Here is a 13886-nt window from a genome sequence, read left to right as displayed (position 1 = left end):
CAGGGTCCAGACGCGTCATGCTGAGTGGGCTGTTGCGTCTACGCGTTGAGACCCAAAGGTTGCTTTTGAACAAGTTAATCACTCCATCGACAACAACATCTTGCACTCGACCGGCCCAGTCTCCACCACTAATTGCATGTCCAGCGGGCCGAAGAGCAAGTGAGTCTATGCACATCAACAACCGCTAACCCCGCAGCATGCTGCCAGACGAGGAGCCGCAAGCTGGTCCGTCAGCACCAAAGGGCACACTCTCGGCACTGTGGGGCGGCGGGGCCGCACCGGCCCCAGCCCCGCCAGCGGCGGCAGCCGCACGCAAGCGGAGAAGGAAGGACGAGCAGCCGAACGCGCGGCTCGTGTTCGGCGCGAACGGCGTGGGGGTGGACACGAGCCGTGCCGTATCGGAGGCAACGGCGCCTTCCTCGGCCTCATCTTCCGCTGCTGTCAGCGACTCGGACGACCCCAAGGCCAAGGGCCGGCGACGGAATGGTGGTGAGCTTGTTGCGTCTGTACAAAGCTGACAGCAGACAAGCCGCGCGCGCGCAAGCCGAGGAAGAGCGCCACCGAGTCGGGAGCAGGCACGCCGCTCGTCCAGATCCTCTCGCCTGACACCTCGCCCGTGTCTGCCGTGATTGACGTCGACACCTCGGACGACGACGACGAGGTGGTGGTCGTCGAGGCGCCGCGCGGGCCCAAGAAGCTCGTCTTTTCGAGCGATAAGGGCACGGCGCACTCGTTCTTCTCGCGGCCGGCAGCAGCAGCAGCAGCGGCCGCGGCATCGCCAGCAGCGACGTCGGAAGCTGACGGCGAGCCAGCCGCCGCGCCCTCCTCAGCACCTACGACAACCGACAAGCCCAAGGCCAAGCCCAAAGCCCACGGATTCTTCTCTCTCAAGCCTGCTGTCGAGCCGGGCAAGCTCAGACCAGGGTGGGGCAGCGTCAAGGAGGGCGAAGAGCCGCACGCCCTCTGGCCGGGGGCCGACTTCCCGAGCCATGTTGGCGGCGCGGAGCCCTCAATGGCTGGTAGCAGCCGATTACCGCGGCGCGGAGTACCCCCTACGCCGAGAGACGAGGGCAGTATCGACGCGGTCTTCTCGGCGCGGCTGGAGACCAACGGCACACATCGCCCACCACGGCCACTACCGTTCGACGCGCCGCCGTTCGTGCTCGCACACCCTGCGATCCAGGCCGTTCTCGGCGACACCCGGCCCGACGACCGCAGAGAAACGTGGTGCGAGCGGCACCGGCCGCGCACCGCGGCCGCAGTGCTGGGTAACGAGCTCGAAGCGACGTACCTCCGCGACTGGCTGCGCGCGTTATCCGTCGGCAGTGCAGGCGAGCTCAAGATTGTGCGGCGGGTGCCCCGCCGCCGTGCACTCAACCCCCAGCTTTCGTGGATTGTCGACGACATCGGCATGTTCGGAGGGGCCGAGGAGCCGATGGAAGACATCCCAGACCTGTATGAGGAGCCCGAGCTCGCGCTGGGACAGCGGCCAGATACGTACCCGCCCATCGACGACTGGGTGGCCAACACGATCCTGCTGACTGGCCCGAACGGGTCGGGCAAATCGGCAGCAGTGCACGCCGCGGCGACCGAGCTCGGGTGGGACGTGTTCGAGGTGTACCCCGGCGTCGGGCGGCGCACGGGGTCCAACCTCCTCGCACTCGTCGGCGACGTGGGGAAGAACCACATGGTCGGCGTGCGGGAGGAGAAGAAGAGCTTGGCCGAGGCTGCCAAGTCGTTCTTCGGGAGCAAGATCAAGGCGAAAGAGGCGCCGTCTAGCCAGGGGTCGGCAGCTGACCCGATCGCCATTGAGGAGGACGGGGCAGTGGCCAAGCCTGAACCACCGAAGCCGGACACCAATGCGCAACACAAGCAGTCACTCATTCTTATCGACGAGGCGGATATCTTGTTCGACGAGGAGAGCACCTTCTGGCCCGCGGTCGTGGGCCTCATCGCCGAGTCGCGCCGGCCAGTGGTGATCACATGCAATGGTGGGTTTCTTTGAGTGGTAGCGCTAACCCAGTCAGACCCCACAAGAGTGCCGCGCGACTCGCTGCCATTACAGACGACGCTGCACTTCCGCCCACCGGCAGCAGACCTCGCGCAGGCGTACCTCGCTGCTGTGGCCTCAGTGCATAGGGTAGAGAGCGACATTGGCAGGCTGTATGAGCGCTCCTTGAAGCCATCGCAACCCGGCCTCGTCGACCAGCCTCTTCCGCCGAACGGCAACGAGCCGAGCGCGCAGTTCGACCTGCGTGCGGCGCTCACCCAGCTGCAGCTGGACCGCTCGGCACCAGCCGAGCTCAGTGTCGACGAAGCCCAGCTTGTTGGCGAGCTCGACGCGTTGCTACTGCGCCTCGACACGACGTCCTTTGCCGACGCCTACGTTGCGCCCCGGGCATGGGCACGCATGGAGGTGGGTGTACGTCGAAGCGCATCGCTAACCCAAACAGATCCACGAGGTCGACCGCCTCGCACCAGGCATGGACGACGAGCAGGGTATCGCGCAGCTGCTCAAACCCGACGTGCAGGAGCTGTACCCTACGCTCGCGCCGTATGATCGAGCAGGTGATATCGCCTCGGCATTGGCATCTCTGGCGGGCGGATGGGGGGCGCCGCTTGGCGATCTCCAGACCAGACAGTGAGTTGCGTAGTGTGGCACACACAGCTGACGCACACCAGAACCGCGTACATCCGCTCCCTGCTGCCAGTCCTCGACCCCATTGTCCCCCTATCAGCCCGCCTCCTCCCCGACGCGACGCTCTTCCTCGAGACGATGCCGTTCGTGGGCGCCGTCGTGGCGGCCGACGACATGCTCGAGGCCGAGGACCTCGCCGCGCGCGAGTCGGGCGAAACGCGCGTGAACCGGCGCACGGGGCGCGCGATCCGCATCACGGGCGTGATGGAGGGGTATGCGCGGTATCTGACCATGGCGGCCGACGTGATTGCGGTCGCGCGCCGCACGCCGCTAGCATTGCAGTAGTGATTCATGTATACCGTGATACTCTGATCGATAGTCTCTTGCATCTCTTGCCCGCCTGCGCGCTGCACGCCGGCTGCCACGTGCCGTAAATTACGCGTAGCCCGAGGCGCGCCAGGCACGGGGGTTGCTATTCATTACGCGTGACGCTGGCGAAGATGGATCTTCACACACACAAAATAAGGGGCGATGACATGTTTGAAGCGGAGACTAGTCTTGATACTTAACACGTCGGCAGCATGATCCACCGCAGACGGCAGCACCCAGAAGCCGTCGACACGACTACTTCGTCGCCAGTACGCATGCCGCCGCCACCGTCGTCGCAGCCAAGCACGCCGAACAAGCTGTACCCGCCGAGCAGCCCGCGCCCAGGCTCGCCCTCCTTCTCGCCGTCCTACTCGCCCCAGAGCACAGCCGCGGCGCTGTACGCCAACGGCGCGCCGCTGCTCTCGCCGTCGCCGTCCTTTGCCAACGGGTACGCGTACGACGCCGACGACAACACGCCCGCGCAGCGCGCGGCGCGGGTGCTGCGTGATGCCGCGAGCTCGGCGCGCGCAGGGTTCCGCGACGCGACGCGGCTCGAGCGCAGCGTCGGCCTCGTGTGGGGGTGGGTGCTGGCTGGCGTATCTTATCACTTGCTGACGCCAACACAGGGACGCCGAGCTCGGATCGCGCGTGTTAAAAGTCGCGTGAGTCGCCGTACTAGCACCCCCGCGCGCTCGCTAACGCTCGCTCGCTCGCAGCCTGCTCAACCTCCTCTGCCTGACCCTCCTCTCATCCTTCACGCTCGTCATCCGCCCGCTACTGGCCCACTCGTCAGCCAACGACGCGGCGCACCACGACCTGCTCGAGACGCGCGCGGCCGAGGTCGGCCTGTGGTACAATGTCCTGTTGAGCTGGCCCCTGTTCGCAGTGTGCTTTTGGATCAACGGCGTGTGGGGGCCCGACGTGGCGCGCCGCGCTCAGACGCTGTTGCATCCTAGGTGAGTGGGATGCCGCCGGCGCGGCGCGTGTGTGTGTGCAAGAGGGAGAGGGAGACGCGACCGCGTTCGTGCCCCCGATCGTGGACGGCTCGAGGCTCGCCCAGCACCAGGCAGCCCAGCCACCTCGCCATGCCTCGCTGCTCACGAGCCGCCCCTCCCTCCCAGCTCGCTATCGCTCGCTGCTCGCTGACACTCCCAGCTATCGCCACCAGCCCACGACCACCTCGTCCGCCGCACCCCCGTCCCCCGCCTTCGGCTCGGCAGCCTGGGCATGGCTCGCGTTCACGCGCATCCTGCTCATCTCCGAGCTAACCTTCCTCGGGCGCTCGCTGCGCCTCATCCCCGTGTTCGGGCGGCCCGTCACCCTGGCTTATATGAGCGTCGTGAATGCGTACTATGCGTTTGAGTGAGTTGGCACGGACTGCGAGCGAGCGATGGGAAACGCCAGCGATGACGGGCTGCCGGCGGCGGCGACTCGTTGAGGAGGCTTGGCTTCCCTCGCCCCTCGCCACCTCACCACCCGTCCACTCACTGACCACCCACCCCAGATTCCTCCTCTCCTCGCGCCAGTGGCCCCTTGAATACCGCTGCAAGTACATCTCGGACCGATGCGCGTACATGTTTGGCTTTGGTAAGTGGCGTCGTGCCGAGGGAGCGCCGCAAACGCGCCGCGAACGCGCCGCGGCTTGGCAAGTCGACATTCCTCGTGCTTGGCCTCCTCGGCTTCTCAACTCTGACACCCCGCCACAGGACTCCCCGCGACCCTCCTCACGTCGTTCGCGCCGCCCCTGGTCAACATGATCGTCTTCGCACTCATTTATCCCTTCGTACGTGCCGCTGTTAACCGCCGCCGCGTCTAACATGCAGTTTCTCATCCAGGCGCTCCAGTCCAAGCCACCTTCAGCCGCCGCCACGCTGCTGCCCTCTACCCCATCACCCTCTTCTTCGACACCAACAACACCGACCGGCGACAGCTTTACGCACAGCTGGCCGTCGGCGTCGTTTCGTGCGTCAGGACCAATTCAAAAGACCCTCTGGTCCCAGATCCATGTCCCCATCTTCTTCTTCTCGCGTCACATCCTCGCCACGGTCGCGTGGTTCGCCGACGCCCTGGGTCGCGATAGGGCGGGTACTCACCTTGAGCGTGTGGCGGCGAGCCGAGACGGTTTCGGAAAGAAGCAGTTCTAGGGGAGCCACCAACGCCAGATCCTGTGCCACTGAGGGTTAGCGCCGCCACCAGCCGCAGAAGGCTGTTATAGAGGCTTGACACAGGACGGACTTGTATTCGTCCGGACAATCACATGTATAGAGATACAGCGGCTTCGGATGGCCGTGTCGGCCTTGCGCCGCATCGGAGCGGGCCAATGCAGCGGTGCGGAGGTCGGTCGCTCGTCCGGTAGAGCCTTCCTCCGACAAAATATCGGGCGAGAGGCTGAAGCGGCGTCGGCGGGCGGCGGCGGCAAGGCGTGTTTGTGCCATGCCGTCTCGTGTCGAGTCGTGTCGTCCCAAAGACGGACGGACTGTTACGAGGCCGACCATGACACACAGACAGACGTCGTAGCCGCCCCATCGCTTCGATACAGACGCCGAGAGATCTGCACCGGCGTGTGCTCCGGCGGGCGATCGCGATCAGAAGACTAGAGTTTGCACAGCATCGACGTTGCTTGCCCGCGCTGCAGCGTTTCGCCATGTCAATCCCGATGCCCTTGCACACCCAGAGCGACCGAACGTATCGACAACCGTCTCGCCGTGCCGACGTGTGCCGTGCAGACCCCGGCGCCACATTACCCTCTCCCTGGGCAGTGTGAACGACCGTCTCGAAGGGGTGTGTCGGTGGGTTTCGACGCCACGTCCACACCGCGTCCCCACAACCTCGGCGATCAAGGGCGAGGAGGGAACACTGACGCGGCGGCGTCTGAGTGGGTCCCTCGCGACGACGACCGCCGCCACTGATTCTCAGGACGAGGACGTGCCACTAAATTGCAGTGGGTCGTCCTTGATCCTGGTGGGTGCGATTCCAGCAGCCATGCATGCAGGCAGGCAGCCTGTGGTGCGCCGAGAGTGCGCCGCCACGCCCACACCCACGCCCACCCACGCCGCCGCCACGGCCACGGCCGCCCACCTACAGGCTGTGATGTCACTGCTGGGCTGCGCTTCGATGCCTCCGCTTGACGACCGACCAACAGCGCCGCGGTGCAAGGTCCGGCGTCGTCCCTCGCTGGCTCGCTCGTGCGTCGTCAGCGTGTCTGCGCCGCGCCGGGCCCCAAACCCAATCGTTGGGTCGCTAGGCCCAATCCCCCGCATCGGTGCGGGCGCCATTGACGTCGGTCGGCACACAGAGGACAGGGCAAGGCAGAACAGGCAGGAAAAGGGTAAGCAAAGGCCGCTGCTACCTGGCGCTCGCTGGCTTGCTTTTGCTGGAGGCGTCGGCCGGCACGCCATCGCGCCATTGGAAGATCACCGCGTGTGCCTGGCTGGCCAAAGTAGTGGCCCAACGTACGTCTACAGACAAGACTTCTGGGTGCATTGCCCAACCCACAGCGCGCGATAAAAAAATGCTAATGAATCACCGCGTGGGCAGGGACGTAGATGGTTAGCTGGCTAGCTGGTGGCTCGTCGCTCGGGCATCCGCCATTCCTGGTACGTGGTTCCAGAGATCCGCCTTGTGGCTATCTTGTCCGGCTGTCTAGCTGCTGGCTGCTCGCTGGCTGCAGGCACCTAGTGACTCATGTTTGATCTCCCACGGCGGAAATGAATCACAAGTTCAGTTTTGGGTGGGGTGGTGGGGGTGATGGGGGCCGGTTGGCTTGCTACTGGGCTGCAAGGTTGCCTAATTCCTCGTTGCGGTGCGCCGGGTTCGTCGGACCTGCTTGCTCGACGACCAGACCACGACGAGCAAAGCACCCAAGCCCGAAGGGGGAGCAAGGTCGACAGGGTACCTTGCTGGCTGGCTTCTGGGGGCTGCTGCCTCGTCGTCGTTGAAAGAAGAAGACGTGCCTGTTTGCCCAGGCTTTGCTCTGCATCAATGTAGCCACAATCGTCTGTCGTTTCTGTTGATGCTGGTGCTGGTGCTGGTGCTGCTATTGCTACCAATGTAGCAGCTACCCACCAAATGTTCAGGGGATGCCCCCCCTCCTCGTGCTTGTCCCTGTGGAATGCATCCAACTTGCCTGTCCTGTGGCGCAAAGGGATCAAAAAGCGCCGGCTGGGCCGTGCAACATGGCGCCGCAGGCGGTTGTGGGCGGCGACCCGCGGCGGTGGAGGCGGCGGCGGCGGCGGCGGCCAGCAGAGAGAGCAGGCAGGGAAGACAGGACCGAGCACCCACAGCACAGAGGGGGAGGCACAGCGCACAGGCAGGCAGGACAACGGCGGAGAGAGAGCCGCCCGCCCGCTGTTGACACTGCTGCTGATGTACCAGCAACGGCTACAGCGGCTGCTCCTGCTCCTGGAAAAGATACCAGCAGTTCGCCTGACGCAGGCTCGCACGCACGCACACACGTATCGACGCACGCACAACGCACAGGACCGATAAGTCCAAGGCCCTCGGAGCGTTGTTGCTGCTGCTGCTGTTCCTGCTGCGTGCGTGCTTGGCCTGTCCTGATTGATACGAGTCGTCGTCGTTGCCTTGTTACCTCGTGCCCAGAGATTGCACCCGGCAACAGCAACAGCCGCACTCTGGCTCTCTCTACGGCCCCTCCCCTACCCCCTCCCTCTCCCCCGCCGTCGCCTGCCTGCCTGCATGCCTGCCTGCCCCACTTGTCGTCGTATCATCTCCATCTCATCTTACTTTCTCAACAACACCTGTGCAACATTATTCACACCACCACGACACGCACAAGCGCACGCTAACGTCAGCCCCCCGCCGACGACAACCGGCCTTGGACTCCCCGCTGCCTAGCCCCCAGCCCAGCAAACCCGGTCCGACAGCCGTCGCCTGTTTAGCATTCCTTGGCGTCACTTGAGCAATTCCAACCTGCCCTCAAGCTGGGCTGCCCGTCTCGTCCGAAACATTCTGTAATCAAGGCCCAGACTAGCGCCGTTGTGTTCTGGCCACTTGCCCTGCTTGTGTCGCTCTGATCCAGCGATCCCCCCCTCCCGGCAGCAGCACGAGCACGAAACGGCTGCCTTCAACTAAACAATCCACCGACAATCTACATTGCCGCCGTGACCGCCGCCGCGCGTCAGTGAAGCCACCCACCCAGCCAGCCAGCAGCCGTCCTTCTGGCATTGCCTGCCTTCTGTTCATTCGACGCCACTCGTTCTGCTGGTTCAGCTCCACGGGCACCAGCGTCACGTCAAGCCCAAACCCACTGCAAGCCCAACACCGCGTCGCCTGCTCCCTTGCCGCTGGTCGCGCGCCCTGTGCTGTTGGCCGGACCTCGACCCTCAATCGACCACCACCACCCCGCGGCAGTCCTACTTCTCGCCCCGACGCCGCCATTGTGCCGAGCTGCTTTGGGCGCGACACCTGTACACACGTACACACGTACTCCTGCCCATTCCCATTGAAGGTTTGACCGATCCTGGGCATCGACAAGAATTGTACTCGAAACCCAAAAAATCATCGGGCTTGAGGGTTGGATCCCACTGCTCGTTTGTGCGCGCCGCCTGCCTCATCAAGATCTTGGTTTGGGCACGGATCATCCTTCTTGTCCAAAGATTATCGCGCGCCAGTCGTTACCTGGACAAGCCGCGTGCCAGCACCACCGCGCACCCTGTTTGGCCTCCTCGGGACCCGTGACTCTCGTTCGTTCCCTCGACCTTCGCGCGCGCAGAAACAAACGACCCAAGACGCATCTTGAACCCTCAACTTCCCTCCACTCCCGCCTACTTGGGCGGCACACTCGACGACTATCGTCAACATCTCTGGCGCCGCCGCCATTGGGCCAACTCTTAGCCCCCTCCCTCATCAAGCTCCCCCTCCTTTCGATATCACCTCCACCAACCAAAGCCGTTTCGCCAACAAGCCCCAGTCGCTGTAATGCTGAGTATCACGGCAGCGTGACAGACAGACCTCTGTTCCTCTACAGCCCCCTCCACTCGACCAACCTCTATTCTCAATCCGCCTCTCTAGGCTCAGCACTACCCAACAGCGCGCCGCGCCTTCCCCGATCGTCAGGACAGCTCGCGCCGTCTTTCCTCTTGCCGACGGGTTTACAGCTTCGCATCCTACAGGAGCTGCGCACGATCCCGCTATCTCGCATCGATTCGGCGCCTTCTCGCGGACGCCGGTCGCATTGTCCGACCACGACTTTTCCGCGCGTCGAGGTGAGTTGCGCCACGATCGTCCAAGAAGACGACTAGGCTGCATCGCAACCGCATGCCCAACGTGCTGCCTTCTGTGCTCTGCACCGTTTGTCTTGATTGCTGACACCCTCAAAGACTCTGCCATAACCTCCCATCGCACTCCCCTCCCTCATCTCTCCCCCAACCCCCCTCCCAGCCTGGGGCGCTTATGGCCAACACACAACAGCACGTGTCACTCGACACGATGAACCGCCATCGCCAACCTGGGCCACAAGGCCAGTCGCTACAAAATCCGTATGCTCAAGTTGGTTACCAACAGCAGGCGCCGCAACAGTACTATGACGGTACGAATGGCGTCGTAAACGCCGCACCCCACGACCAACAAGGCTTGAACGGCGGAGCACCGGCTCCTTACACGGCGGCGAATGTCTTGGTCTCACCTCTGGAACAGCGGCGACCACCACATCTCTCAGTCCAGGTGAAACAGGAGCCTGTTGCACCAACAATAACCTTCGACTACACGCAGCCGCAGCACGCTCCTCAGCAGCACACGCCGATTCAGCCCTCGTTTTACATGAACGGCTTTGAGAACCCCGCAACCCCTGGCATCGTCCCCCATGACAATGGTGCTCAGATTTCTGGCTTCCACTCAACGCCAGTCGACGGGACGCCTATGCATCACCTCGCAATGCCCGGACAGGAGTGGCAGCAAGCTCATGGCAAGGCGGCGTCAACAGGACCCATCGCCAAAAGCCAACGCGGCGGCAATGCCTCAAGCCCCGCCAAAGTACCGCGCCATCAGTTTACGGCGTGCGGTGCCTGCCGCCACCGCCGCGTCAAGTGCGACCTTCGAACGCGGCAGGAGGAAGCCGAACGCGTCGCGATTCTCGAGGACGCTCAGTCAGGAACCACCACCAGCACCAGCACTGTTCGCCGGCGCAAAGTGAGCTGTACAAACTGCCAAGAAAGGGGTACAAACTGCGTGTAAGTTTGAGCAATAGCAATGACCTTGCCGCCCGCTAACTTTATTAAAGCGACGAGTATGCGCCTCTCAAAGCCGCAAAACAGCTCCGCCGGGGCAAGCGTATCTCCGAGATTGAGATGCTGTACGGCAAGTCGGCAACGGACGCCGCTCTTGCCTCCCAAGGCGACGACCTCGACCGCTCCATCAGCCCCACTGCACCAAAGTTTGACCGCCTGCCTGAGTTGACACGCGAGTTCTTTGAGTCGTCCTTTTTGAGGCGATTCCATATCCAACGTGAGTGATTTACCGCGACCTACCTCCACAAGGCATGATGACTCATCCTGTAGGTCCTCTTATCGACCCCATTGAGCTTGAGAAGAGGTACTTCTCCAAACCAATGCCATGTGCGGCTGCCATGGGCCCCGAGGGTGCGGTTCTTGTTCACTGTCTCTATGCTTGGGGTCTCTCGTTCGGTGTCGACGAGCGAGGTCAGCTCGACGTACCGGACGGCGGAAGCGAACCTATTGGCGTGATCCAACTCCACACCCCCAGCGAGGCCGAGCAACAGCGCCAACAGGAGCGCCAGCGGAGGACCGAAAAGATGGCCCGCGCCGTGCGTATTATCCTGAAGGAGATTGATGATTGCGGTATGATGCGCAGACCCTCCTGGGATGGCGTTCGGTGCCTTCTTCTTATTGTGCCTCTCTCGGAAGGTAGGCAGTCGTGAAGCATTCCTCAGAAACGAATGCTAACCGTCCTATCAGGCATCCAATCGTCGGTGGAGCGCCAGGCCATGTACCAGGCCGCCATTTCCCAAGTGTTCATGCTGTGCTCTACCGAGAGCAGAGGCTATGATGGGTCGCCCGCCGGTGACACGATCAACTCCTTGGTGTCAAAGGAAGTAGAAGACCGACAGGAAGCTGTTCGTGCCCGCATCTACTGGTATGCGTTCTGTCATGAGGGCATCCAGATGGGCCTGCGTGGCAGCGATCTTCGCCTTGGAGCCGATGACCATCCCATGTCTACCGTCAACGACGCCGTCAGTGGCTACGACAACCACATGGCCTTGATTTCAAGCCAAAGTCTCTTTGACCACTCGCTGCGTATGGCTAGCGCGAGCGTCCGTCTTGCTGTAAGTCGATTCTTGTTTGGGGAGGCATCTTGAGGCTTACCCTTGTAGCTCGCCTGCCGCATGATTCACGGGGCACTCACAGGACCCAAGGCCCGCCGGCTCGAAAAGGTCAATGGCAACGAGATTCGCCAAATCTGGGAAGCACTCGAACAGTCTTGGGAAGAGTTTGAGAGCCTCAAGCACGAGAGCGCAAACGCGCCATTCCGCCAAACCGATGAGGTGGTTTACTTTTCGGACGCGTGGAAAGTGTACCTCTTCGAGGCGCAACATGTCATTCGCAAGCAGTTGGAAGAGCGACTCGAGAGGCTGGAAACCAAGCCGGCTGGCGCGTTCCTCACGGATGCGAACAGCCGATCAACCTCACCAGTCGCCAGCGAGTCGCAGACCGAGATTCTCAATCTTCGTCATCTCCTCGACATTGCCCGCCACAAGTGCGACGACAAGGTGCGCAACATTGTCGACTCCCTTCGCCTCCATATGTCCACTTCTTTCTTTGAATGGGACGCCAGCATGGTACGCGACGGCACGTTCTACACAGCCCAGTACCTAGCCAAGGAAGGTGGCTCAGACGAGGATATCGCTCTGTGCATTCAAGGCCTTAATGAGATGCGCTGGTGCCACGCCAAGGCCGTCGACCGCTCGCAGGAGTAAGTCTATCTGCCTCAGTGTTATAGAACCGCAATGCTGACGTTCCGGAAAGGTTGCGCAAAGCTTGGTTTGAAGCGCGCTCCCGTCCTGTGGTCCCTTCGCCCGATCCTGGCATCGGTACAACCGGAACAAGTTCGCATACACGGTCATCGAACCATTCCGGATCCCCTTACAGGTCGCCGACGTTCGATCGCTCTGGCTCGGCCGGTGACCTTCCCTTGAGTGCGTCTACAACTTCGTGGCCACCGATAGTCAGCCCAGGCCACCCTAGTCAAGTGCGGTTTTCGCCCACGCACAATCCCGATGGCGTTCTGCCGTCTCCAATCCATCCTCAGTCTGGCCACATGCCCTACCCTGTGTTCCCCAACACGCCAGGCCAGCCGCAGCCACACCAACAACTTCACAATCAACACCAGCATCAACATCAGCCACACCACCAGCCTCAACAGGCGCCACATCACCAGCCGCCTCAGTGGGAGATGCCACACTCACAGCCTCCTCTCCAAGGCGGCTTCATGCCCCATCAACAGCAACAACAGCAGCCCTTCCCCCCCGACCAGCACCACCTCCAGCAGCAGCAGCAAGCGGGCCAGCCAGGTCCGCCACCGGGTCTCATCTTTAACCACCACATGGTCAACCATGGCAACCCTGCCGGCCACTATGTGCTCCCTCAGGAGGGCACAAACATGTTCATGTCGTACAACATGCCACCTGGGCGGTAGACGCCGCGTTGTGAACAAGTCGCCGCCCCTGACAGAGTGGAACCTATACTTGGCACCAGGGAGGATGACGACAGCAACCAAACTTTGGGTGCACGTCGGTTACGGCAGTTGGTTTTGAAGCTTGATTAGCATCCTTGTAATTACTATCTCCGAAACCAATCTTGTATCTATTGAACTCCTGGAACCCTACTACATACAGACATCCAACAAAACGACCAATGTAGACGAGTCACTTCATAGTTCATGCACACATGCCTCATCGTTTGGCAAGAGACAACACCGTGATACATATCCGACCAAAATAACGAGACTCTATAATCAAATGTTGATGATGTGAATGCCAGAGTGAGACACGGCCCCCACCCACCCTGACGGCGGATGTCTTGGGTCGGTTGTGTACAATCAAGCATGTGGGGTAGGGTTACTACCGTCTAAGTGATGGGTCTGTTTGCCGACGCGCAGACTCCGATCGGATGATGCGGATGCGAAGGAGAGGGTCGAAGATTTTGTCTGCCTGTGCAGTGCCGCCTGTCTCAAACAGGTGGACACTGGCATCGCAGCGCTACGCTACGCCGCAAGTGTGCGACCACTGCCCTGGCTCTTGGCCGAAGTTGAGAGCGGCGTGAGTCCCCCGCTGCCGTCGGGCGCCTCTGACAAACGGCGCTGGCGCTTGGGAATGGCAGTAGACGATGTGCTAGTAAGCGGCAGGATGCGCTCAGCGGCCGGCGATGACGGCTTGGATCGGCCAGACTTGCTTCCAGAGTTTTTGCGGGCCGGGTTGGATTCCTTTGACAGCGGCTGAGCTCGGTTCCTAGGCAATGTTAGTGACTGGTACCCGGGTCTCAGATTTTCCTGTCCGTATCTCACCTCTTCTTGATAACGTCCGTCTTGAGAGACAGCGGGCGAACCACGCCGTGCAGCTTGTAAAACAGGCCGCATGCATTACACAAAGGCTGGCCTTCTGGGTCTCGTCGCCACAAAGGCGTGTTCGTGGTTTGGCAGTTTGTGCACATGGTTGGCGTCTCGCCAGCACTCGTCCCAAGGCTTGCCAGCGGATCGGTCGTCTCGCTAGAGGGCGTGACGGCACCCGACCTGCTCTTGCCGGGGCGTGACGACGACTGCGATCCCTGCCGGCTATGGCCTCTGGACTCGGCTGAGCCGGACGCCGATGACATCTGCATCTTGAGGCCTTGCAGGTTCGGTGAGCTGT

The 13886-nt window shown here is 62.1% G+C and overlaps 2 protein-coding genes across 2 annotated transcripts; both read left to right on the top strand.

Annotated features, from left to right (window-relative positions):
* Positions 1-136: 136 nt before the first annotated feature.
* Positions 137-5283, top strand: elg1 (Telomere length regulation protein elg1; the record flags this gene model as incomplete). Its single annotated transcript, XM_062767093.1, has 13 exons — positions 137-159; positions 197-489; positions 525-1991; positions 2028-2416; positions 2454-2641; positions 2683-2910; positions 3219-3587; positions 3634-3669; positions 3724-3963; positions 4163-4369; positions 4512-4594; positions 4714-4790; positions 4831-5283. 13 exons carry the CDS (start codon positions 137-139, stop codon positions 5149-5151), a joined length of 3921 nt encoding a protein of 1306 aa, XP_062623077.1. The 3' UTR covers positions 5152-5283.
* Positions 5284-9283: 4000 nt separating this feature from the next.
* Positions 9284-12676, top strand: LOC62_01G000644 (uncharacterized protein; the record flags this gene model as incomplete). The annotated part of the gene is made up of 7 exons (XM_062767092.1): positions 9284-9316; positions 9407-10194; positions 10245-10468; positions 10522-10887; positions 10939-11306; positions 11355-11953; positions 12007-12676. The coding sequence occupies 7 exons, from the start codon at positions 9284-9286 to the stop codon at positions 12674-12676; spliced, it is 3048 nt and encodes a 1015-aa protein (XP_062623076.1).
* Between the last annotated feature and the right edge of the window lie 1210 nt (positions 12677-13886).

Source organism: Vanrija pseudolonga, chromosome 1 (genome assembly GCF_020906515.1).
Source record: "Vanrija pseudolonga chromosome 1, complete sequence".
Classification (NCBI taxonomy): Eukaryota; Fungi; Basidiomycota; class Tremellomycetes; order Trichosporonales; family Trichosporonaceae; genus Vanrija; species Vanrija pseudolonga.
Note: the sequence above shows the minus strand (reverse complement) of the source record. Positions and strands in the feature narration are given on the sequence as shown.